This window comes from Anomaloglossus baeobatrachus, chromosome 8 (genome assembly GCF_048569485.1).
Source record: "Anomaloglossus baeobatrachus isolate aAnoBae1 chromosome 8, aAnoBae1.hap1, whole genome shotgun sequence".
In the NCBI taxonomy this organism is placed as follows: domain Eukaryota; kingdom Metazoa; phylum Chordata; class Amphibia; order Anura; family Aromobatidae; genus Anomaloglossus; species Anomaloglossus baeobatrachus.
The window spans coordinates 112,298,447-112,325,718 of record NC_134360.1 but is presented as its reverse complement, the minus strand read 5'-3'; the positions used below and the strand labels follow the sequence as shown (position 1 = coordinate 112,325,718).

Below are 27,272 nucleotides of genomic sequence, written 5' to 3'. Positions count from 1 at the left end.
GGGAATGCAGCACCCTGGGATATGCTACCCCAGTGATCTACAGGATCCTAAGGCTTTCTGGAACACCCTATGCTGACAACCCACACCTCACACACAGGTAGGGGCACATTCCCTGAGACCTGGGCACAGCATGTAGAGGGTTAACAGTGGTCAGGTGTGAGAACCAATCCCTTAGCTGTTAGCCTGGGAAAGGGGTGTGGCTTGTGGGAAGCAACAGGTGTTGCTAGGCAGAGTTGGCAGAGAGGAAAAATGACAGTTGAAAGGAGCCAGAGAGTGAGAGGGGTGTGAGGATTGTGAGGAGACCCCCAAAAGGCGACTAGGAGGTAGTAGCCTGAGGGTAGATAGATCCCAGGCACTACGCACGAGGGGGTACTGGACCCCAGAGTAGACAACAGTTCCAAGCGGTCTGCTGATCCAGCCGTGTGTGGTGACTTCCAGGGTACCACACCACCCATAGGCTCAGAGACACAGCTTCATATATAGGACCCGGGAGAGGGCACAGAGAAGTATCCTACCCCACAAGGGACCGCGAGGCCTGTCATACTGGGCCCAGAAAGACAAAGGAGCGGAGCGCCGCAGGTCACCAACAGCTTCAGGCAAGGGGACCATCAGCTCTGCATGTGCACGGAGGGCTCAACTGGGACTCACGTCAGCACTGGGACAAAGGAAAGTCGGTTAACCAGCCGTGCCAAATTGCACTTGCAACATCAAGTGAGTAAATATCAGTTAATCTGCAAGAACTGTGTCGTGTCTATTACTGGTGAACCACAAGGCGCAGCACACCTACATGGGACTTAAGCCCCTACTGGCGGAGGGTGCAAACACACTTGCTGCTATACCATCTGTCCCTAAAAGCACAGCAGCGGCGGGACATCTTATTACCGCAACCCGCCAGTGGCGTCACAAGTGACATACAAAATAACCCTGTTACCGAGCGCCCCCAGGTAACGGAACCGGGCACGGCCACCTGTGACGGTGATCCCCATTATCCACCACCCGGAACCGAGTATCCCAAGGGCCTCTGGGGTGTGGCAGCGCTCTACACCAGAACAGATCCTGACTTTATGCCCCCTGGTAGCTCTGCCAAGCGGGTGAGTTTTAGGGACTCACCTGCCACCACTAACGTCCGAGGCATCAGCAGCAAAGAGGGGTCCGGGACATATTCCCTTAAATAGTCCAAGCTGCCTGCGGCAGGACTCAGACACCAGGAGGACCTCCAAGTGCTCCACGCCAAGGAGGACAGACATACACGAGAGTGCACAGGTGGAGAGTGGCACCAGGTCGATTGTCACAGCTATCCAGGACATGGGTACACCTGAGATCCAGTGCATCCCCAGGTCGCTACACCAGTTGTAAGTAAAGACAACTAAACTGCACTCCCCTGTTTGGACTGATTATTACCAGCGCCTCCACGTTAACCCCTTCACCTACCCCTGGGGAAAGCCCTGCTCGCGGAGTGCTCCACCATCCACGCTGCCCCATCCATCACCCTAGTGGGAACCCGCAGCGGCGGCCCTATCACCCCTGGCCGCAAACCGCGAGTGGCATAGTCAGACTTTATTAATATTTTTGTTGCTTTCCATTTTTATTTTAAACTCTCGCCGGTGCCTCCGGGTCCCGGTCACTCAAGCCACGGATCGCCCGCATCCGAGCAGCTCAGCTGCCACGGGGCGCAACTGCCTTTAAAAACTAGCGTAGTCGTCAGGATTCAGACTAGACCCGCCAAAATCTGCACTTGCCGCCATTTTTCTGGATTGGAAAAATTGCTGCGCCATAAGTAAATGGAGCGAAACCTGAACTCCACGCCCAGAAAGGCCTGTCCAGGATGTAAGCGGACTGACCCCAAGCAGAGACTCCGAAACTCTGCAAAAACAAGCTTCTGGATGCCGGAGGGGAAGGATTTCTGCCCCAGAGGAGCGGTTGTCCGGCGACCTGGATCCAGGCACTGCCGCCTGGCTGGACTGAGAGCTAACCCAGTTCTGCATCCAGGCATGGGTGCAGTCACTCCGGCAAATGATGGCGTGGCGTGCGAAACTGTGGGACTTAGCTGTGGCAGTGCGGGCCTATGAGTGCCGGGCCACACGACCAGTGTCAGTCTGGGAAGTAGCCACCCAGACCCCCTTGCTAATGCCGCTTGGGTTGGTGGTGCTACGAGAGTGCTACACCACCGGGGAACGTCAACTGGAGCTGACCACCATCCGTGACCTGATGCCTGCCTCAGCCGCGGATCAAGCTGCAACCCCAGTCCCAATAGCCAGACCAGACCGCAACGCTGTGGTCATCAGCCCAGGATGCTGCAAAGACATCTGCTGTCCCACCTGTGATGACTTCATCCGCCATCATGGAGGAAACGGATGCTGCTGATCAAGCCTTGGAGGTTCCACCAGCTGCCGTTGCTAGGGTTCTAGCAACGGAACACCCTGAGGTGAGACAACCTGCCCTGTCCGTGGTCCTGACTCGTCCCTTGCCTTGGCTTGTCCAGACAGCCAGCGTGGGTGCTGCCCAGTCCCTGGAGGCCGAGGAGGCATTGCAAGCCATGGTCTTAAAGTTGTCAGGAGAGCAGGAGGAAAGTGAGACTCAGAAGGCCCAGGCAGTGGCTCGTGACCTGCAAGAAAAGCAGACCGTCCGGCTAGCCACTTGGGCAGCCTGTAGAGACCGCTACATGGGAGTAGTGGACCGGTTCCACCAAAAGAAAGGCTGGGGCTTTATTTCTGAACCGGGCCTCAGTGTGGGCGTGTTCGTGTCCCGTTGGGACGTGAGAGAACACCTTCCCAGGGGTCACCCTGGTCAAGACCTGAAAGTAGGCGAAGTGGTGTCCTATACCATGCACCATGGGGGGCGGGGCTGGCACTCTCTTGATGTGGAGCCTCGACCAGATCGGGTCGTTGAAGAAAAATCTAGCCCTGCACACCCTTCAGCAATCCCACCATAAGGTAACTGTGCCCAGATATACAGTGACTGCCCACCTGTTTCATGTTACCCCAGTTAAATGTATTTTTGCTAAATGTGTTTTAATTCCCTGTGAATGCTGAAGTTTATTTACAGTAATGATTCCCAGTTTTCTAAAAGGGATAACCTTGCAAAGACTTTTCTTAAAAGGACTTCTTTTTCATTTTTGAATATTTTGAAAATGCATTGAACTTTTAAATGCTTTAAAAAGTTAAATATGGACCAAAGTCACGGGACTGGAAGTGACACAAACTTTCAATGTAAATAAGTTGCACTATTGTGTGCTTAAAATTGGTTAAGCCTGCAGTCTGCTGTACATGACTGTTCCCAGGAGAGTGACAGGTGCAGGAAGGGTCCGTGGCAGAGCACGCCAGGAACCCATCACCACAAGGACTGGTGATGCTCTCCCAGGACTTTTCAACTTTGTTGTTTACCCAAGAACAAAAATGACACCAGGGACCTTTGGGTGGGAAACCACCAGTGGAGCCAGAGACTCTGGGTTGCGGGTGGTAAAGGAAGGTGAAACCAGGTTGAAATGTTTACGTCCCGCTCATCTCCGTCCCTCCGCTTCTATTGGTCGGCTGCCGTGTGACGTCGCTGTGACGCCGAACGTCCCTCCCACTACAGGAAGTGGATGTTCGCCGCCCACATCGAGGTCGTATGGAAAGGTAAGTACATGTGACGGCAATTAATCGTTTGTGCAGATCCCAGAACAGATTCGGACTTTATGCCCCCTGTTAACTCTGCCAGGCGAGTGGGTTTTGAGGACTCCCCTCTCACCACTAACATCCGAGGCATCAGCAGCAAAGAGGGGTCCGGGACATATTCCCTTAAATAGTCCAAGCTGCCTGCGGCAGGACTCAGACACCAGGAGGAGCTCCAAGTGCTCCACTCCAGAGAGGACCGACACACACGAGAGTGCACAGGTGGAGAGTGGCACTAGGTCGATTGGCAAAGCTATCGAGGACATGGGTACATCTGAGATCCAGTGCGTCCCCAGGTCACTACACCAGCTGCAAGTAAAGACAACTAAACTGTACTCCCCTATCTGGACTGATTATTGCCAGCGCCTTCATGTTATCCCCTTCACCTACCCCTGGGGAAAGCCCTGCTCATGGAGGGATCCACCATCCACGCTGCCCTATCCATCACCCCAGTGGGAACCCGCAGCGGAGGCCCTATCACCCATGGCCGCAAACCACGAGTGGCGTAGTCGGACTGTATTGTTATTTTTAGTTTTCCATTTTTATTTTAAACTGTCGCCGATGCCTCCGGCTCCGGGATCACTCGAGCCACGCACAGGGCTCGACACTTTTCTGATTTTACTTAACGGACTTAGGCATTTAAAGGGAGTCTGTCACCCTCAAATGCAAACTAAACAAATGAATCAGTTAGATAGGGGACTTATGGGGACTTATAAGAAGCATATTATCAGGAAATATGTCATTGCTGTAAAAACTTTGAAAACTCAATTTGTTCCATATGCAAATGAGGGCAATTTGATGAACCCATGAGGTGGCCAAAAGTATGCTGCACCTTTTTGTCCCCTCAACTTGGATACTGAGTATTTTTCCTGATTATGATTGACAACACTCAACCAGAGCAAGCGCTCTGACCGCTGCACCACATGTGCACACTAACTATTAAGGTATCAATGGTGTGCACATGATGCAGCGGGGTGCCTCCGCTGCATCATTGCCTCCTGCTAGAAGTGTAGCTTCAGAAAAAAGAGAGGGTCAATTACATTCTCCTCCTATATTCAGTGTATATCAGAATAGGTAAATTTCAGCCATGATATTGACCTAATCTGTTGTAACGGGGTGCCGGGGGTGCCTCGGGGGTTGTAGTCGTGGCCCCTTTGCGTGACAGGCTAACCCCCGGCCCCGCCGTCACTATTGGGACAGGGGATTGTTTTGTGGGGCAGAGTGTGGATGAAGGAAGCACGTTGACAGACGCAGGAAGATTCTGCAGGCGGGCATCAGTTGAACCAAACGGCATTTTATTGCACATAGTTTCACAACAGGCTCAATGCACGAATCTTGTAACACGCAATCACAATTCCTGCCGGGGAAAAAAACTGCTCCTGTCTTCTCTTCTCAGGGGACCTTGCCCGGCTACTTCTAGTCTTCTTCACCTGGGCTCCCGCTCCGGCTACCGCAGATTTGACCCACACAACTCTGCTTCACCGACTAGGACACTTTCTTTCTCCTTTCTTTTGCTAGCTGCCACCATAGCTCCCACACTCTGCCCCCGTTGCTCTTGCTCCCCCGTCCCGGAATCAACTGACTCAAACTCAAACTTTCTTCCCTACAGCACTCTCTCTCCCTCCCCTAAGCTGCCGGCTCCACCTCTCTCCTGCACTGTTTCTATGGGGACAGCCGTCCCACCAGGCCACTAGGGGGAAACCCACTAATACAGTAAAAACACAATTTATCATTAACATTAATATTAACAGCTTTATCTACCCCAGCGTGGGGTATCTTCAGGGGGGGGAAACTGCGCCTCCTTGTAAGGGGTCCGTCCACCCCTTACATTCCTCCCCTTTTTTTGCCTTAGCCTCCCGGCAAGGCTCGCACCTGCAAAACACAATCTTAGCAGCAAGGCAATCTTTTTTTTATAAAACTTTAAAACCTTCATGTAAAAACACAATCAATGGGCGCACAAGTCCGGCGCCCGGAGTCCCTCCAAGGGAGCTCCCGGTCTTTGTAGGCAGTTTGCCCGGAGGCCCTCAACAGGCGCTCCCGGTCTTTGCTGGTCTTCTGCCCGGAGGCTCTCACAGCACTCCCGGTCTTTGTAGGCAAGAAATAACAGACCATAAAGTCTCCATCACAATCATGGAGGGAGTCCTTGCACAGTCCGGCATCAGGCTCCTTCCGGGCTCGGTAGCTTAAACATTGCTGCAACGACAAATCTTCACCGGTTCTTCCAACAATACTGGTTCTCAACACAGTTATGTCCATCACCTCCAATCGCTGGGGTTCACACGGGGTGGTAGGCACGCAGCCATTCGGCCCGCTGGGCCTTCACGTAATCGGAGAGGGACTGGCCTGGCAAGCGGCGCCGCCTCCGGAACGGTTCATAATTAGCCGGTGTCTCCGATTGCTCTGTCTCCGGTTTTGGCCCCTCGGCTCCCGGCGGAGGTGACGGGGTAGCTGGACGGGACGGCTGTGGACTCCCAACAACGACCACCGGGTGCGTCACCATACTCTGGTGAATCGCCAATACCGCCTGCGTTCCCTTTTCCGGCTCAGCTACCGGTCCTGTAATCACTTCTGGTGACACCGCCAGCGTATTTCTTGGCCGGCAGGTCTCAGCCAGCACCGGTCTCTGCTGTGCACGTCTCCGGTACTGACATTCCTCCCACTCGATCTCTTGTTGCCACTGTGTGGCCTCCTGGACAGTGGGCATCCGGGTCACTCCCACGGCAAATAGGCCCCGGCATCCTACTTCTCTCCGGAACTTTACTTTCTCCCCCTGGTACAGTGTATGGAGGCGTTGAGGTAACCCTTCAATGTCCAGATTGACCCGGTTATAAAAGAAGTGGTCCCCGGTCTCATCGTCTTCTATGAACCCATAGCCTTCGGCCTGATTGAACTTGACCACGGTGCCAACGCTACACTGCCGATCAAATTCTTCACTAAGGGGACCGGCCATAATCTCTCGGGCCACGGTCTCGGCCAGTAGCCTTTCTTGCACCGGATCTGTCTCAGGCGGCGGGGACTGTCATCGGGTTAGGGGCGCCGGCTTTACCGGCTCCCAGAAAAATCCCCACTCGTCTTCTTCAAACTCCAGGGCATATTGCTCTCCCGGGGCCGGAACTTCCGTGGGGACTGGAGGTCCTACCTGGACTGGCGTAACCACCTCCGGACTCTGGAGGGGTGTTCCCAGGGTTTCGCTTCCCGGCTTCAGTTGCGTCTTGTAGGTGGCCCGGACTTCAGTGGATGTTTCACCGGTCACGGCATCCCATGAAGTGACCCACGTTACTTTTGTGGGCCGCTCCGGACCTCCTGGCACAGCCAGTAGCTTAATGGTAAGTGCCTCCTCAGCTATACTCTGCCTCGGGCGTCCTCTTCCCAGGCTGGTTGCCACCAGCGCTCCCGCTGCAGCTCGCTGCTTTGTCTGTGTCTCCATCTCACTTAGAGTCAGTTGCTGAGTTGGCGTCTCTTGCAGCTCTTCCTGTAATGGCGCCGGGGAAGGTGGAGGCGGGTCTACTTTTCCCGCTCTTGGATACACTCCACCCCTGGCCTCGCTCACCAGGTCAACCCAGCATAGGCGACGCCTCTTTTTCTCTGTAGCACCGGCCACGTCTACAGTCTTCATCAACATCTTAGGGCCGGTACCTCCCCTCTTTGGGCGGCGCACTCTGCACTTCTTTTTCTTCGCCGGCCAGCTCAGGGTTTTTCGTTTGGCGCCAATTCTTCGCGCGCTCACTGTGTTCGTGAAGACGGCGGCCATCTTAGCGCCATCTTGTGCCTGGTCCAACGCCTTAGGCACCACTTGGTCTTCACATTCAGGGATCGGGACCCCCCGCAGATAGTCCGGATCCTGCTGACTACGCCACATGTAACGGGGTGCCGGGGGTGCCTCGGGGGTTGTAGTCGTGGCCCCTTTGCGTGACAGGCTAACCCCCGGCCCCGCCGTCACTATTGGGACAGGGGATTGTTTTGTGGGGCAGAGTGTGGATGAAGGAAGCATGTTGACAGACGCAGGAAGATTCTGCAGGCGGGCATCAGTTGAACCAAATGGCAATTTATTGCACATAGTTTCACAACAGGCTCAATGCACGAATCTTGTAATACGCAATCACAATTCCTGCCGGGGAAAAAAACTGCTCCTGTCTTCTCTTCTCAGGGGACCTTGCCCGGCTACTTCTAGTCTTCTTCACCTGGGCTCCCGCTCCGGCTACCGCAGATTTGACCCACACAACTCTGCTTCACCGACTAGGACACTTTCTTTCTCCTTTCTTTTGCTAGCTGCCACCATAGCTCCCACACTCTGCCCCCGTTGCTCTTGCTCCCCCGTCCCGGAATCAACTGACTCAAACTCAAACTTTCTTCCCTACAGCACTCTCTCTCCCTCCCCTAAGCTGCCGGCTCCTCCTCTCTCCTGCACTGTTTCTATGGGGACAGCCGTCCCACCAGGCCACTAGGGGGAAACCCACTAATACAGTAAAAACACAATTTATCATTAACATTAATATTAACAGCTTTATCTACCCCAGCGTGGGGTATCTTCAGGGGGGGAAAACTGCGCCTCCTTGTAAGGGGTCCGTCCACCCCTCACACTGTGAAGCAGTGAAGACTGTAGGAGGATGTAACTGACCCTCTCCACCATCTCCTTCTCTCTAAAGCTACTCATTACACTTCTGACAGGAGGCAATGATGAAAAGGGGGTAGCACTAATAAAATGAGGGCAAAAATTTGCCACGTTTGACTTGGTGACAGGTCATCTTTATGGATTATCACACCAACCTGAAACCCACTGCATCCAGATTACATCATACTTCCTAGCAGTGGGAATAAAGTCTTGTAAACAGTAACAGTAGAGGGTTTCTACATGATCTGCTTCATCTTCCAAATAGTTTTGGGCTTCTTCTAGAAAAGGTTCTGTCATGTCGACCAACTCGATGTTATTAACAAAATGTAACAGAACATGTTTGCTCACTCTTCCAATCCCAGAACCACAGTCAAGTGCAAAGTCAGTGCCAGCTTTTCCAGGACCCTATATGGGAAGAAAAGGTTTACTTAATTACATAAGGATTAATAGCTATATCACTACACTCATAACTTTTATAACTGGGCAAATATCAAGCGAATATTCATCACAAATATAATATATATTTTCACAAAAAAAAACAAAAATGGGCTGGAGAGAGTTAGTGTAATTGTTGGCATCTTTCCAAAATTGAGGGTATAGAACTTTGTTTCAAGCATGTGATGCTCATTCAAACACACCTGTGGCAAGTAACAGGTGTGGGCAGGGCCGTATTTAGAGTTCATGCTGCCCTAGGCACTGTCAGTGGTGGCGCCCCCTTCTGATCAGTCAGATTAAGGGTATGTGCCCACAGCATTTTGTTTTCAGCCAGATCCACCCTGTAACCCGCCCAAAAAACCCAAACTCTAAAAAATAAAAAGAATGAATTCATACACTGCAATGTAAAAACGACTTGCTGTCCATATGTTCAGTCTTTGGAGTTTTGTTTTTTTTTAAGCACGTCAGGTTTCCTCATGAAGCCGCTAAAAGTGACCGGTCCATTATATGGGCGGCTGCTACTTGGATGCCACTTACTAGTTTATTTAAAAAAATAAGTAAAATCCAGTAGCTAAAAGATGTTGGAAAAAAACAAGAAGCCACAGCAAAAAAAAAAAAAAAAAATAATATTTGCTTCAGGATAAAATGATTACTGTCCTGAAGTGTATTCTGTCTGAATAACTCAAAAGTACAAGACGTGTGCACATGCCCCGAGACTGTCCAGAGCCTTCAGATAGTAGTTAAGACCTCCATACACATTAATCTAAAGTTGTCTAAACCAGTCAATATCGACAGGTTCTGCTGACAGCCCAATGTGAATGGGGGCTCTAACTTCTGATTGTCGGGGGGAATAAGGATCCAGCATGTCCAAATAGAGTGTAGATCCGATTATCCTCTAAATGATAAGCTGCTGGCACTTATAACACTTGGCAGAATGAGAGCTCCTGTATATGGGAGAGCCGAGCAAGATAGCTGCCAGTCGAAAGATCAGACGATAGTGTATGGGGGCTTTAGAATATTACTTATTAGGCCGGGGCCACACGGGGATTACTGCGATCCCCTGACACTCGGCTCACACTGGCAGTACAGCAGAGCCGAGTATCACTGTGACTGAGGTCCGATCGGACACCAGTGTACTGCGAGTGCAGTGCGATTTTTCTCTCACCCCATTGACTTGAATGGGTGCGAGAGAAAACAGGATCGCATTACAGTCTCAGAATGCTGCAAATTGTTTTCTCGGTCCAATTAGGGCTGAGAAAATCGCTCATGTGCGCTGACACACAGGCTAATGTTGGTCCGAGTGGAATGCGTTTTTGTATTGCACTCCGCTCGCACCGTTTTTCTTGCCGTGTGTCTTAGGCCTTAGGCTGACAGACATGCAGATAGCTGTATTTTTAGTCCAGCACACTGTCCTATGTTTTAGGATCAAGACAGATAAAGATTACAACATCCACATGACTGTCATCAGAACCACCATCAGTACAGTAATACATCACTAAAACCACACTAAATACAAGAATACAACACCAAAACCACAGTTAGTACAGTAATAAATCACCAGAACTACTGTCAATACAGTAATACATCACCAAAACCACCCTAAATACTATAATACATCACCAAAACCACCATCAGTACATGACTGCACTTGATTGCTGTACACAGTTGGCAATGTAGTGTCATGTTAGAACCATATACACATATGCATTGCATGAACGTACAAATCCCAGTATGTCCTTAACAATGGTAAGGAGATGCTGGTAGTGGTTACTAGCCATCATTAGATTGTGGACCATATAGGAACTACAATACTAATTAGTCGAAGGCAGTAGACGTAATTTTTGGAGGATATCTTATATGTTTAGGTCCATTAATTCTGAGGAGATTAGTAAGGGCAGAGGTGGGCATCATGGGGTGTACTTGAGACTCCCACCAATTGCTCAAAAGACCTCTTAAGTGCACAACTCAGGAGACAGGACTGTGAAATTCTAATCCCGGCATCCATTCTGTCTGCATGTTCTGGTACTTGGAAACACTTGGGGCGACGTTGGTCGGACCCCCCAGCAATTGGAAAATCATTTCCCATCTCAAGGATAGGGGGTAAGTTTCCAATGTGAGAAAACCCCTTTAAAGCAGCATTAACACTGCAGCCAAAGATGGGAAACTGATTTATCTAAACAGTGTCCATCACCCGATGCACGAGCAAAAACTTTCATTCGTCAGGTAAGATGATTTTTAAGCTGACTGAAAGGGAATCTGTCACCCCAAAATGACACCTAGACTGCAGAAATAATATGTGGGACGTGGTCCATGGAGAAATAATCCCACCTATATAGAGTTTAGTTTAAAAGGAACCCGGTCACGTCATTTTTTAATACTAAAGTGCCCCAAATATCTTGTTAGTCAGAAAATGTGCATCACCTACACTGCGCCACTAACAAGACATTGGGGGCAGTTTAATATCGAAAAACTGTGCAACAGGTTCCCTTTATTATTTACTGAAAAAGCCACATTTATTTAGTATGAAAATGAGGACATTTCTGCGCACCCTCAGCGCGGCCCAAGCTTTGGTGCACCATTACCACCTAAGGCCCTGTGCGCACTAGGCCGTTTTACCCACGGTTTTGCTGCAGAAATTTCTTGAGAAATGTTTGAAATCTTTCTGCAGACATTTCCCAGCAAAACCTATGGGAAAAAAATAGCTGTGCGCACACTGCGTTTTTTTCTCAAGAAAATTCTTTGTGAAGATTTTCTTGAGAAAATTTCTTGAGAAAATGTGCATGTCACTTCTTTTCCGCAGGTACCTGCGGTATACCCCCGGTATTTCACTCCATTCACTGTAATGTAATCGTGAAATTCCGGGGGTATACTGCAGGTAGCAAATGATGCGGTTTTGCAGGGAGTGATGTCATTAGAACAGAAGAGGAAGCGGAGCAGAGTAAACACACACATCACACTCCCTGGACGCCGCACAGAAGCGCTTCTGTGTGACCTCCAGGTGCCCGTGCAGTCTGTGTCCCGCTCCGGCCCCGCGGCTGCCTGCCCTGCAGTGTCAGTGTCTGCCCGCAGTATCAGCAGCTTGTCACGCTGCAGCGCAGGCAGACACTGACACACAGCAGTGCGTGCAGCCACGGGAATGCCGAGCGCTGCTGTCAGGAGGTGAGATGAGATCATTACCTGCTGTGACGATCTCCTGCCTCCTGACGTCACCGCGGTAACTGCTGTCTATGCCCGCGGCCCGAGACTGTCACTGGCGGTGACGTCACGGGATCTCGCGATACTGCTGACAACGCGGCGGGCATAGAAGGCAGTGACAGCGCTGATGGCAGGACTGCAGGAGATCGTCACAGCAGGTAATGATCTCATCTCAGCTCCTGACAGCAGTGCTCGGCATTCCCTGCAGTGACCTGGGCTATTGATGTTAGCTCAGGTCACTGCATTGCTCTCCCAGCCAATGGGGAACATTCTGTTCTTCATGGACTGGGACAGTGACTATGGTATGGATCACCATGGGAACCCCCCCCCCCCCTTATTGGATTACGGCCGACCAGGATGTGATTGATTGTTCTTGTCACTAAATTGGTGAAAGAGGGAATGTGGGCAGTGTTTTTTTTCAAATAAAACTTTTTTTGTTGTCTTTTTTTTTATTTATTACTGACTGGGTTGGTGATGTCAGGTATCTGATAGACGCCTGACGTCACTAACCCCAGGGCCTGATGCCAGGTGACATTACACATCTGGCATCAACCCCATATACCCAGTTTGCCACCGCACCAGGGCACGGGATGAATTGGGGCGAAGCGCCAGGATTGGCACATCTAATGGATGCGCCACTTCTGGGGCAGCTGCAGCCTGCTATTTTTAGGCTGGGGAGTGTCCAATAACAGTGGACCTCCCTAGTCTAAGAATATCAGACCCCAGCTGTCCTCTTTACCTTGGCTGGTGATCCAATTTGGGGGGACCCCACGTTTTTTGTTTTAAATTATTTATTTAATGTAAAATAACAGCATGGGGTGCCCTCTGTTTTGTATTACCAGCACAGCTGCATACTGCAGTGTCAGTGCAGGTGTGCACACAACACAGGAGGAGCACAGCTGCATACTCCAGTGTCAGTGCAGGTGTGCACACAACACAGGAGGAGCACAGCTGCATACTCCAGTGTCAGTGCTGTGTTATGATGCCTGGATCCTGTGTCTGCAGCTGCCACTTGATGCACCTGGAAGTATAGCAAGTGAGCGGCTCCAGTGGGGAGGGGGACACGGTGCTGTGATGTGCTGTCTGCTCACTTCAACAACCTTCATCCTTAAATCTGCAGTCAAATACAGGCAGCAACCAGTTGTCAGAACATACCTGCAGTCACATTGTGTGTGCACTCACACCGACACTGCAGTCACATTGCGTGCGCACCCGCGCCGACACTTGGAGTGTTACTCTGCTTCTCCAGTGTCAGGACACGTGCACAAATACTAAGTGATTTTAGACGGCACTGACTCTCACCAAAGGACGTCTGTCAGTTAAGAAGAGGGACTGTCTTTAGTATGCAAATAGGAGGGTGCACCGCTGCACCAAGACATCGACCGCACCAGGGGGGACAGAACTGTCTGCATATATAAAATAAAATATTAAGTTAAAACTGTATATGCCAGAGCGACGTCCCCTGTATAAATGTGTCTGCAGATTAATTGGCATTTTGGGAGTAAAAGATTTCTTTAAAATGTCATTGTTCTTAGCAACACATTGTCCTGCGTCTCCCAAGACTTCACTCTTGTCTGGTCTGCTACAGCACATACAGAAACAGTGCCCGTACAGGGAATCTGTCACCAGGTTTTTGCTCCCCCATCTGAGAGCAGCATAATGTAGAGACAGAAACCCTGATTCCAGTGATGTGTCACTTACTGAGCTGTTTACTGTCATTTCCTCTGCTACACATATAGCAGTTATACAGAGCTCATGAATATGCTGGACTACCTGCAGCACACCAAGTAGTCCTGTAATGATAAGCTACTGCTGATTAAACAGTGATTTTAGCAAAACTACACTAAGCAGACCAGTAAGTGATACATTGCTGAAATCAGGATCTCTGCCCCTACATTATGCTGCTCTCAGATTAGGTGGCAAAAACCTGGTGACAGATTCTCTTTACGACAAACCGTGTCAATATAATGCTCCTCACTAAGGGTGGCTTTACATGCTGCGATATCCGGCCCGATATCGCTAGCATGCGACCCACCCCCATCGTTTGTGCGAAACGGGCATATCGCTGCCCGTCGCGCACAAAATCTGGCACCCCCGTCACACATACTTACCTGCATAGCGACGTCGCTGTGACCGGCGTACCGCCTCCTTTCTAAGGGGCCGGTCCGTTCGGCGTCACAGCGACGTCACTAAGCGGCCGCCCAATGAAAGTGGAGGGGCGGAGATGAGCGGGACATAACATCCCCCCACCTCCTTCCTGCCGCATTGTGGCCGGAGGCAGGTAAGGAGAGGTTCCTCGTTCCTGCGGCGTCACATGTAGCGATGTGCACTGCCGCAGGAACGAGGAACAACTTCGCCCCTGCGACAGCAGCGATAATTGGGAGTGGACCCCCATGTCAACGAGGAGCGATTTTGGACGTTTTTGCAACGATCCAAAATCGCTCCTAGGAGTCACACGCTACGACATCGCTACAGCGGCCAGATGTGCGTCACAAAATCCGTGACCCCAACGAGATCGCTGTAGCGAAATCGTAGTGTGTACAGCCACCTTAAAGAGTAACCACCCTAAGTAAGCCCAAGGCTGTGCCCAAGAATAAATAATTGCCCATCACTGAGCTCACAGCACAAAAAATGACCCCACACCGTGTCACTTATAGTATACAGCCTCTACATTCTCTCCTATAACATTTCCACTATACTGTCCCCTTAAATGAAAACCCCCACTGTCCTCCCCACTATGAATTATACCCTCCAGACCTTCCTCATTTATGAACTATGACCCCCACTGTCCCCACCTCTCCATGCAGCTTCCACTTCACTACTCCCTCATGCTGTCCCCGCTCTATAATAAACCTTATGCTTTGCATTCTGTATACCCAGCCCTCCCAGGGTCCTAACTGAGCGCTCCCCATGCTGCCCCTTCTCCATATCAAGCCCCCGCCATACCAAGCCCCCCATGGTGCCCCTTCTCCATACCATGCCTCCCATTCTCCATACTTCAAACCCCATTCGCTATACTGTCTACCACCCTCATTTTCCACGCCCCCCATCCTCCATGTTGCGCCCCCCACATCACGCTCCACGCTCCCCCATCCTCCATGTTGCGCCCCCACATCACGCTCCACGCTCCCCCATCCTCCATGTTGCGCCCCCACATCACGCTCCACGCCACCCATCCTCCATGTTGCGCCCCCACATCACTCTACACGCCCCCCATCCTCCATGTTGCGCCCCCACATCACGCTACACGCCCCCATCCTCCATGTTGCGCCCCCACATCACTCTCCACGCCCCCCATCCTCCATGTTGCGCCCCCACATCACTCTCCACGCCCCCATCCTCTATAGTGCGCCCCCACATCACTCTCCACGCCCCCATCCTCTATAGTGCGCCCCCACATCACTCTCCACGCCCCCCATCCTCTATAGTGCGCCCCCACATCACTCTCCACGCCCCCCATCCTCTATAGTGCGCCCCCACATCACTCTCCACGCCCCCCATCCTCTATAGTGCGCCCCCACATCACTCTCCACGCCCCCCATCCTCTATAGTGCGCCCCCACATCACTCTCCACGCCCCCCATCCTCTATAGTGTGCCCCCACATAACTCTCCACGCCCCCCATCCTCTATAGTGCGCCCCCAGATCACTCTCCACGCCCCCCATCCTCTATAGTGCGCCCCCACATCACTCTCCATGCCCCCCATCCTCTATAGTGTGCCCCCACATCACTCTCCACGCCCCCCATCCACTATAGTGCGCCCCCACATCACTCTCCCTGCCCCCCATCCTCTATAGTGCGCCCCCACATCACTCTCCACGCCCCTCATCCTCTATAGTGCGCCCCCACATCACTCTCCACGCCCCCCCATCCTCTATAGTGTGCCCCCACATCACGCTCCACGCCCACCATCCTCCATGTTGCGCCCCCACATCACGCTCCACGCCCCCCATCCTCCATGTTGCGCCCCCACACCACGCTCCACGCCCCCCCATTCTCCATGTTGCGCCCCCACATCCCGCTCCACGCCCCCCCATCCTCCATGTTGCGCCCCCACATCACGCTCCACGCCCCCCCATCCTCCATGTTGCTCCCCCACATCACGCTCCACGCCCCCCCATCCTCCTTGTTGCGCCCCCACATCATGCTCCACGCCCCCCAATCCTCCATGTTGCGCCCCCACATCACGCTCCACGCCCCCCCATCCTCCATGTTGCGCCCCCACATCACGCTCCACGCCCCCCATCCTCCATGTTGCGCCCCCACATCACTCTCCACGCCCCCCATCCTCCATGTTGCGTCCCAACATCACGCTCCATGCCCCCCCATCCTCCAAGTTGCGCCCCCACATCACGCTCCACGCCCCCCCATCCTCCATGTTGCGCCCCCACATCACGCTCCACGCCCCTTATCCTCCATGTTGCACCCCCACATCACGCTCCACGCCCCCCATCCTCCATGTTGCGCCCCCACATCACTCTCCACGCCCCCCATCCTCCATGTTGCGCCCCCACATCACGCTCCACGCCCCCATCCTGCATGTTGCGCCCCCACATCACTCTCCACGCCCCCCATCCTCCATGTTGCGCCCCCACATCACTCTTCCACGCCCCCCATCCTCTATAGTGCGCCCCCACATCACTCTCCATGCCCCCCATCCTCTATAGTGCGCCCCCACATCACTCTCTACGCCCCCCATCCTCTATAGTGCACCCCCACATCACTCTCCACGCCCCCCATCCTCTATAGTGCGCCCCCACATCACTCTCCACGCCCCCCATCCTCTATAGTGCGCCCCCACATCACTCTCCACGCCCCCCATTCTGTATAGTGCGCCCCCACATCACTCTCCACACCCCCCATCCTCTATAGTGCGCCCCCACATCACTCTCCACACCCCCATCCTCTATGTTGCGCCCCCACATCACTCTCCACGCCCCCATCCTCTATAGTGCGCCCCTACATCACTCTCCACGCCCCCCATCCTCTATAGTGCGCCCCCACATCACTCTCCACGCCCCCCATCCTCTATAGTGCGCCCCCACATCACTCTCCACGCCCCCCATCCTCTATAGTGCGCCCCCACATCACTCTCCACACCCCCATCTTCTATAGTGCACCCCCACATCACTCTTCATGCCCCCCATCCTCTATAGTGCGCCCCCACATCACTCTCCTCGCTCCCCATCCTCTATAGTGCGCCCCCCACATCACTCTCCATGCCCCCCATCCTCTATAGTGCGCCCCCACATCACTCTCCACGCCCCCCATCCTCTATAGTGCGCCCCTACATCACTCTCCACGCCCCATATCCTCTATAGTGCGCCCCCATATCACTCTCCACGCCCCCCATCCTCTATAGTGCGCCCCCACATCACGATCCACGCCCCCATCCTCTATAGTGCGCCCCCACATCACTCTCCACGCCCCCCATCCTCTATAGTGCGCCCCCACATCACTCTCCACGCCCCCATCCTCTATAGTGCGCCCCCACATCACTTTCCACGCCCCCCCATCCTCTATAGTGTGCCCCCACATCACTCTCCACGCCTCCCATCCTCTATAGTGCGCCCCCACATCACTCTCCACGCCCCCCATGATTTATAGTGCGCCCCCACATCACTCTCCACGCCCCCATCCTCTATAGTGCGCCCCCACATCACTCTCCACGCCCCCATCCTCTATAGTGCGCCCCCACATCACTCTCCACGACTCCCATCCTCTATAGTGTGCCCCCACATCACTCTCCATGCCTTCCATCCTGTATAGTGCGCCCCCACATCACTCTCCACGCCCCCATCCTCTATAGTGCGCCCCCACATCACTCTCCATGCCCCCCATCCTCTATAGTGCGCCCCCACATCACTCTCCACGCCTCCCATCCTCTATAGTGCGCCCCCACATCACTCTCCACGCACCCCATCCTCTATAGTGCGCCCCCACATAACTCTCCACGCACCCCATCCTCTATAGTGCGCCCCCACATCACTCTCCTTGCCCCCCATCCTCTATAGTGCGCCCCCACATCACTCTCCACGCCCCCCATCCTCTATAGTGCGCCCCCACATCACTCTCCACGCCCCCCATCCTCTATAGTGCGCCCCCACATCACTCTCCACGCCCCCCATCCTCTATAGTGCGCCCCCACATCACTCTCCACGCCCCCCATCCTCTATAGTGCGCCCCCACATCACTCTCCACGCCCCCCATCCTCTATAGTGTGCCCCCCACATCACTCTCCACGCCCCCATCCTCTATAGTGCACCCCCACATCACTCTCCACGCCTCCCATCCTCTATAGTGTGCCCCCACATCACTCTCCACACCCCCCATCCTCTATAATGCGCCCCTACATCACTCTCCACGCCCCCCATCCTCTATAGTGCGCCCCCACATCACTCTCCATGCCCCCCATCCTCTTTAGTGCGCCCCCACATCACTTTCCACGCCCCCCATCCTCTATAGTGTGCCCCCACATCACTCTCCACGCCCCCCATCCTCTATAGTGCGCCCCCACATCACTCTCCACGCCCCCTATCCTCTATAGTGCGCCCCCACATCACTCTCCACGCCCCCCATCCTCTATAGTGCGCCCCCACATCACTCTCCACACCCTCCATCCTCTATAGTGCGCCCCCACATCACTCTCCACGCCCCCTATCCTCCATAGTGCGCCCCCACATCACTCTCCATGCCCCCCATCCTCTTTAGTGCGCCCCCACATCACTTTCCACGCCCCCCCATCCTCTATAGTGTGCCCCCACATCACTCTCCACGCCCCCCATCCTCTATAGAGCGCCCCCACATCACTCTCCACGCCTCCTATCCTCTATAGTGCGCCCCCACATCACTCTCCACGCCCCCTATCCTCTATAGTGCGCCCCCACATCACTCTCCACGCCCCCCATCCTCTATAGTGCGCCCCCACATCACTCTCCACGCCCCCTATCCTCTATAGTGCGCCCCCACATCACGCTCCACACCCTCCATCCTCTATATTGCGTCCCCACATCACGCTCTACGCCCCCCATCCTCTATATTGTTCCCCCTGGGCTGTTTGTTCGGCGCTGTCTTCGGCTGTATAGCGCCTACCTACTCCAGGCTGAATCTCCGGTCCTCGGCGGGAGCGGCAGCGGCTGAATCTCCGGTCCTGAGCGGCAGCATCTCCGGTCCTCGGCGGCGATAGCGGCGGCTGAATCTCCGTTCCTTGGCGGTGGCGGCTCCATCTCCCGTCCACCTCTGCGCTGCGCTGCTTCACACTGCTGTGACCTCTGCAGAGCGAGCGCACGGCCGTACGTCGGGGCAGGGAGCTGATTGGAGCTTTGCTGACCCGGAAGTACTGGCGCGCTCATAACTTCATTTATATTTAGGTGTCTGATAGACACGAATATAAATGACTGCGGCGTCCCCTCCCTCCTCCAATAAAGAGTTTGGATGAGGGGGGAAAAAAAAAATTTTTTTTTTTTTTTTAGTTTCGGTCATAGCGCCGCCCCCTGGAAAGCGCCGCCCCGGGCACGTGCCCTCAAGTGCTTAATGGTAAATTTGGCCCACCATGTGGGCAATAAGAAAATCACACCTAAAACCAGATACAAAGGGGAGAATCTTTGCATTGTGTCTGTGTGGCACATGAACAGAAATAGAAGAGAACTGTCTGAGGACTTGAGAAACAAAATTATTGAAAAATATTAACAATCTCAAGGGTACAAGTCCATCTCCAGAGATCTTGATGTTCCTTTGTCCACAGTGTGCAGCATAATTAAAAACTTTACAACCCATGGCACTGTAACTAATCTCCCTGGACATGTATAGTAGATAAAAATTGATGAAATTTTGCAACGCAGGATAGTCCGGATGGTGGATAAAAAGCCGTAATCAAGTTACAAAGATGTTCAAGGTATCCTGCTCAGGGTGCAGTCAATCAGTGCAAACAATCAAAAATTGAAGGAAATTAAATGCTATGGCATGAGATCCAGGAGAACACCACTGCTTACACAGTCATAAAAAAGATAGACTGCAATTTGCCAAAATGTACGAGAGTAAACAAAAATCCTTCCGGGAAAGCATTCAGTGGACAGCTGAGCCAAGATAGAGCTTTTTTCAAACAACATCATTCTACTAAATACGAAAAACAGAATTATTATTATTAGTTATTATTATAGCGCCATTTATTCCATGGCGCTTTACATGTGAAAAGGGGTATATGTGGCGCCCCTGACCTGGTCAGGCACCACTGAGTACTGCACCCATGCTGGGGACAGTACAATACAGGTAATCCAGAAGGCTGACCGGGGTGTGGAACACAGGCGCATAGTGATCAGGTCTCACACATGTACCCATGAGAGGACCCCTGGGGATCCCAGGAGGGGGAAAAGCCTTCACCTTCACTGGAATAGTGGAGGGGGCCAAAAGCCTCCATCTCCTCTCAAGGGGTGTGGTGGAGAGTCTGGTTGCTAGGTGGCGTAGGCAAGAACAGGAGAGGAGGAGCAGTGAGTCAGTTAGAGCAGAGAACTCCAGAGGGCTCAGTGAGGAGCAGACCTGTGGGGCTGTTGCTGTCTAACAGCGCCCGCGCAGTGGCTACTGACGGGGGAGAACGGTCAACTAGGAGTGCTACCTGAAAGCCAGCTTCAGCTAGAGAGAAAGCACGGAGTGGGAAGTAAGGAGACTGCTAGAGAGCACCAGGCCCAACCGGGCGGCAGATCCCGAAGCGAAGATAGATCCAGCTTTCTTCTGCTAAACCTGCCGGTGTGGGGCTCTCAAAGCCCACACCACAACACCACAAAAGCCGCAGCCACGTAACCGCAGTGAGGGCCCATAGGTCACAGGAGGCAAGCAGCTGGAGTGGCCTGGTCCGGGGAACAAGCAAACGGCAAACAAAAGGGGGAGAGAGGCTGCAGCATCTTCCCTGGGTGACCCCCATAGGGACTCAAAGTCGGGGTCACCCCAAACCACCAAGGGCTAAGGAAGGCGAGTTAGTAGTCACCCTCACAAGTCAGCCTGAAGGACACCTGGTTCCCGCCTGGTTCATCCCAGCTACGCCCGGGTTACTCACCCTGCCACCTGAAGTGAGTAAAAACCCTGAAAGACATTCTGCCTGTGTGGAGTTATTCTGCGCCTTGTGGTACTACGCACCTACATCGGGCCCTGGGGCTTGCCTCACTCTCAGGAGGCTATTCCAACTAACTGCACATACCATCAGCCCCAGGCGACCCTCAACCTGCAGTGGCGGTCCCTACTGGCCGCAATACTGAGAGTGGCGTCACGACAAGAAGAAGATCTCCTACCTGTGACCAGCACCAGCTACGTGGAGTCCCTGAAGGTATGCACCGATACAACACCTGTGGGGCTTCACATCTGGCGTCACGAACAGGATAAGGACTAGACCTGTCCAGACAGGTGACCATGTGCCTGGGCGGTCCGCTTGAAAAATTGGAAGCGCCGCCATATTGCCACCATGAAAAGCGCGCTGAAAAACAACAGCAGCCCGCGCTGGAAGAAGTTACCGCCCACGAAGAGGTGTGGCTACCCAGAGATCCCCTGCAGAGTTCTGAGCTTGCCAGCGAAGAGAGCGGAAGCGTCCGGAGACGGCGGAGCAGGAGAGAAGCCAGCAGCTTGCTAGAGAAAATGGCGTCTGAGTGCAGAGACCCAGAGCCAGGCTCCGCTGCCTGGTGGTGTCGGGAGCTTGCCGAGTTCTGCGATCAACTAGAAGCCAGGGTCGGAAGGCTGATCAGAGAGGGACGCGAGGAGTTCCTATGGATGACCGCGGCGGTTCGGGCCTACGAGGAGAGAGCCGCGCACCGAGTGCCAGATCGGGCGGTGACAACTCAGACCCCGATGCTGCCAACGATGGGTGAGTCGAGTGATGCCCCGGCTAGCGCAAGTGCCCCGACCCCTACTGCCACGCCCGCGGTCCCTGAAGAGGCGCCCGGTGCGGCGACGCTGAACCAGGCCGCAGCCACGCCAGGTGCGGCCCGCCAAGCCCCGGCCGCCGCAGCGATGCCCTGCTCGGCCCGCCAAGCCCCGGCCGCCGCAGCGATGCCCTGCTCGGCCCACCAAGACCCGGTCCCTGCAGCGACGCCCAGCCCAGCCTGCACGGATCCCATCGCAGCTGCGACGCCGATCCAGGCCGCCGCCATACAGGGCGCGGCCCGCCAAGACCAGGCCGCCGCCATGCCAGGCGCGGCCCGCCAAGACCAGGCCGCCGCCATGCCAGGCGCGGCCCGCCAAGACAAGGCTGACGTACCATTTACCCCGGCCTGCAAGGCCAGAGCAGACAAGGCTCCCCAGGTTCAGGAAGTCCCTGCTAGGCAATCCCTGGTAGGTGAGGACTCCGCATACTGGCAGCTAAAAGCCGACCTGGAAGCTAAGTTCCCACGGGAGATGGTGGAGCGGTACATGCTCCCTCCGCACACCCCAAAGAGTATCCCGACAGCTCCCGCAGCAACCACGGCAAAGAGTTCCCCACCTGGGCCGGCAGAAAGAAGTCCATCCCCAGCACTGCTACCCAAGGAGTGCCAGGAAGAACTAAGGGGGGGAGGAGGCCAGGAGGTTGAGGGGCTGACTCCAGAGCCATACCCAGAGCCAGAGATGCTGCCTTATTCCCGCTGGGATGAGGAAGACCTGACACCATCTGCAGAAGAAGAACTGCCCAAAAGCCTTACCTGGGAGTTTGTGAGCTGCACCCTACAGAATCCAGCCCGTAAGACACACCGCAACAGAACGCAACTATCCTCTGCACCGTCATCTCCAGAGCAGAGAGAAGTCACCGCCAGAGACCTGCAAGAAAAACGAGCCCTGAGAAGGTCCAAAGCCCAGGCCAGAGGACCCCTTTTCAGAGGAGTAGTGGAGGATTTTAATCTGAGAAGTGGATATGGATTCATCGTAGCACCTGGTATCAAAGAAGGGATATTTGTCAACAGAAGAGATGTGAGAGCTCATCTGCCTAGAGGACACCCTGGCAGAAATCTAAAGATGGGAGATTCAGTCCAGTTTACTATGCATCAAGGCGAAAGAGGATTGTATGCCCTGGACGTAACACAAAGTCCTAAAGAAAGAGAAGGAAGACAAAGCAGAGAAAAAGAACCTACGGATGAGACGACCACAGACGACGACAGAGAGCAGGAAAGCAGCAGGTGCCACCGCCATACAGGCTCAAGCCCTGGTAAAGAGGAGTAAAAGTAAAGTAAAGAAAGAAGTTACCAGTTGAAGTTTTGAAAAGTTTTGTTTTGCAACGTTCACGTTTAAGCATGTGCCCACAAAAACTATTGTGAGAAAAACCATAAACCTTAAGGCTATGAACTGGCTATAGCCACAAACTCTCGCAGTGTAAATAGTTACACCAAAAGGGCACCACCACCACCAGAGTCAGCCTGTTTAGGGGCTTGGCTCGTCTGCAACCAGGAGGAGCCCGTCCGTATATAGGGCCTTGGCTCACCTGCGACCAGAGAGCATGCCTGTTTATGGGGCCTGGCTCTCCACCACAAAGAGGGTACCTGGTCAGCACCAACTGTGGAGGCCGCCTCTGCATCCTGCCAGAAGAGGCTGAAGGCGCGGATCCACCAGGCCAGGTATACCCTGAAACCACCAGCCCATGTAAGCCGCCTCTACATCCTGCCAGAAGTGGCTGAAGCCGCGGCCAACGTGAGAGGGTTTTGGGTGGGTTAACGGACTTGTGGGTGGAGGGTGGTGATGGATGGTACCTGGTGCTTTTAAAAATGTTTTACATGTTTTAATGTTTTATGCATTTTAAAATGTTGTCTTGCAGCCCGAGGACGTGCTGGTGATAACTAAGGGGGAATGTGGCGCCCCTGACCTGGTCAGGCACCACTGAGTACTGCACCCATGCTGGGGACAGTACAATACAGGTAATCCAGAAGGCTGACCGGGGTGTGGAACACAGGCGCATAGTGATCAGGTCTCACACATGTACCCATGAGAGGACCCCTGGGGATCCCAGGAGGGGGAAAAGCCTTCACCTTCACTGGAATAGTGGAGGGGGCCAAAAGCCTCCATCTCCTCTCAAGGGGTGTGGTGGAGAGTCTGGTTGCTAGGTGGCGTAGGCAAGAACAGGAGAGGAGGAGCAGTGAGTCAGTTAGAGCAGAGAACTCCAGAGGGCTCAGTGAGGAGCAGACCTGTGGGGCTGTTGCTGTCTAACAGCGCCCGCGCAGTGGCTACTGACGGGGGAGAATGGTCAACTAGGAGTGCTACCTGAAAGCCAGCTTCAGCTAGAGAGAAAGCACGGAGTGGGAAGTAAGGAGACTGCTAGAGAGCACCAGGCCCAACCGGGCGGCAGATCCCGAAGCGAAGATAGATCCAGCTTTCTTCTGCTAAACCTGCCGGTGTGGGGCTCTCAAAGCCCACACCACAACACCACAAAAGCCGCAGCCACGTAACCGCAGTGAGGGCCCATAGGTCACAGGAGGCAAGCAGCTGGAGTGGCCTGGTCCGGGGAACAAGCAAACGGCAAACAAAAGGGGGAGAGAGGCTGCAGCATCTTCCCTGGGTGACCCCCATAGGGACTCAAAGTCGGGGTCACCCCAAACCACCAAGGGCTAAGGAAGGCGAGTTAGTAGTCACCCTCACAAGTCAGCCTGAAGGACACCTGGTTCCCGCCTGGTTCATCCCAGCTACGCCCGGGTTACTCACCCTGCCACCTGAAGTGAGTAAAAACCCTGAAAGACATTCTGCCTGTGTGGAGTTATTCTGCGCCTTGTGGTACTACGCACCTACATCGGGCCCTGGGGCTTGCCTCACTCTCAGGAGGCTATTCCAACTAACTGCACATACCATCAGCCCCAGGCGACCCTCAACCTGCAGTGGCGGTCCCTACTGGCCGCAATACTGAGAGTGGCGTCACGACAAGAAGAAGATCTCCTACCTGTGACCAGCACCAGCTACGTGGAGTCCCTGAAGGTATGCACCGATACAACACCTGTGGGGCTTCACATCTACATAGTAGGGTCAAGTACAAGAATCATAAACAAAATAAGGCGCAGACTGGTACAAGAGGAGAGAGGACCCTGCCTGCGAAGGCTCACAGTCTACAAGGGATGAGTGAGGATACACTAGGTGAGGGTGGATATTGGTCGTGCAGTGCTATAACGGACTGAGGGTTATGGCAGGTTGTAGGTGTAGCGCCCCTAAGCCACTCAGGGCACTACAGGAAACTGCATCTGATTGGGGATTCAGGACCTACCTCCTGGGACCTGTAACCCCAGTGCCAGCAAACGCAACACACACCTAAAATACCAATTGCCACTCACACCAGGGCTCAATGGGTTAGTCAGATAAGGGGATGGTCACCTAGAGGGTAGAGCCAGCCTGGTGGGAGGGGACAGGCAGAACAGGGGGAGTCTGTAAGAATGTAGTGAAGAGGGCAGACATGCCTCTAGCTGGGTCCGTGTAACGGTGACCTGGGGGCACGGGAGTCAGGTTGCCAGCATAGGAGCACACAAGTACCTCTGGGATGGAGTCAAGACACCAGGGACGGTACGAAGAAGCACCACTGGAACCTGGGCACACACGGGGCACAGGGCCCTAGATCAGGCGACAGTTTTAGATGGCCTAGCAATTACCTGCATGGTGAGGGCTCTCCATGGGACTCACTGACCTACAGATCTGGGGTCATAAGCAGTAAAGCAAGGATCGGGGTTTGGACAAATACCTCCCCACAGGGTCCACACTGCCAGCTGAACGGACAGACCACTGTATCACAGGTGAGGGACCCCCAAAGTTCCAAGCTTCGGGGTCTCAACTACACCGAGAGTGCCGGGGACAGAGCAACCAAGTCATCAACGAGTCATCAATTCTTTACTGTACGAGCAGTGAGACTATGGAACTCTCTGCTGCATGATGTTGTAATGAGTGATTCACTACTAACATTTAAGCAGAGCCTGGATGCCTTTCTTGAAAAATGTAATATTACCAGTTATGTATATTAGATTTTATGACAGGGTATTGATCGAGGGAACTAGTCTGATTGCCGGATGTGGAGTCAGGAAGGAAATTTTTTCCCCATTGGAACTTGTTTGCTACATTGGGTTTTTTTTTCCCTTCCTCTGGATCAACATGTTAGGCTACGGGTTGAACTAGATGGACTTAGAGTCTCCCTTCAACCTTAAAAACTATGATACTATGATGAACTGGCACTGCCAATACAGGGACCGGAACCAGCCATCCAAGGGTCCACAGTGAGTAAGGACTTTTTAATACAGTCTGCGGATTGGCCTCTCTTACTATTGCGCCATACATCTCCCAGGCTCCGCCCTGCCTGCAGAGGGCATAACACCACAGCTGCCACTACCACCAGCCTTGGGAGTACTCACATCAGCAGCGGCGGTTCCACACTTAGAACCGCAACCCACAGGGGGCATCACATGAACATTAACTCTTATCTCCCCTGGAAATACTCCCTCTATAAAAAGCACCCAGGGCACGGGACAGGATAACGGCCACCAAAGTAATATCCCCAATTGCACATTGCCCGGGACTGAGAACCCCATAACCCTGGGCGACACATAGGCTTTTCGGAAGAGGTGGGTCTTCAGGTTCCTTTTGAAGCTTGTCAAGAGGTAGGCAAGAGTCTGATATGTTGTTACAGAGCATTCCAGAGTATGGGGGATGAACTGGAGAAATCTTAAATGCAGTGGTGGGAAGAGGAGATGAGGAGGGGGGGGAGAGAAGGAGATCTTATGAGGATTGAAGGTTACATGTGGGTAAGAACCAGGAGACTAGGTCACAGATGTAAGGAGGAGACAGGTTGTGGATGGCTTTGTAGGTCATGGATAGGGTTTTGAACTGGAGTTGTTGGGCAATGGGAAGCCAGTGAAGGGATTGGCAGAGAGTAGAGGTCGGGGAGTAGCGAGGGCACAGGTGGATTAGTTGGGCAGCATAGTTTAGAATAGATTGTAGGGCTTCAAGACTGTTAGAATGGAGGCCACAGAGCAGGAGGTTGCAATAGTCCAGGGAGATAATAAAGGCATGCACTAGGGTCTTTGCAGCTTCTTGGTATAGGAATGAACGAATACGGAAATAATTTTGAGTTGGAGGCAGCAGGAGGTGAAGAGGGCTTGGATGTGTGGCATGAAAGAGAGCACAGTCTAGAGTTACTCCCAAACGAAAAACTGAAGGGGGAAAAAGCACAATAGGGTCTTATCCAACTTACATGCAAAAAATGATAAGGGAATGTTCTTACCTTATGGAGTTGTGTGTCACACAACCTGATTTAAAGCATCTAATCAGCTGCTGCAGAGTCTATGTGAAGCTGAAGCAGAACAGGAGCAAAAGAGATGTGGAGCTATTACTGTGCTACCGAACATATGATTTTTGTCATATCTTCGGCAGCGCAGTAATAGGTCCACATCTCTTTAGAGTTACTCCCA

At 53.4% G+C, this 27,272-nt stretch overlaps 1 protein-coding gene across 1 annotated transcript in view; it reads right to left on the bottom strand.

Annotated features, from left to right (window-relative positions):
- NTMT2 (N-terminal Xaa-Pro-Lys N-methyltransferase 2) overlaps positions 1 to 27,272 on the bottom strand; it is a 934,068-nt gene that overhangs the window by 43,257 nt on the left and 863,539 nt on the right. Inside the window, exon 3 of the mRNA XM_075321950.1 lies at positions 8,421 to 8,670. Coding sequence (XP_075178065.1) covers positions 8,421 to 8,670 — 250 coding nt within the window. The remainder of the gene's footprint in view (positions 1 to 8,420; positions 8,671 to 27,272) is intronic.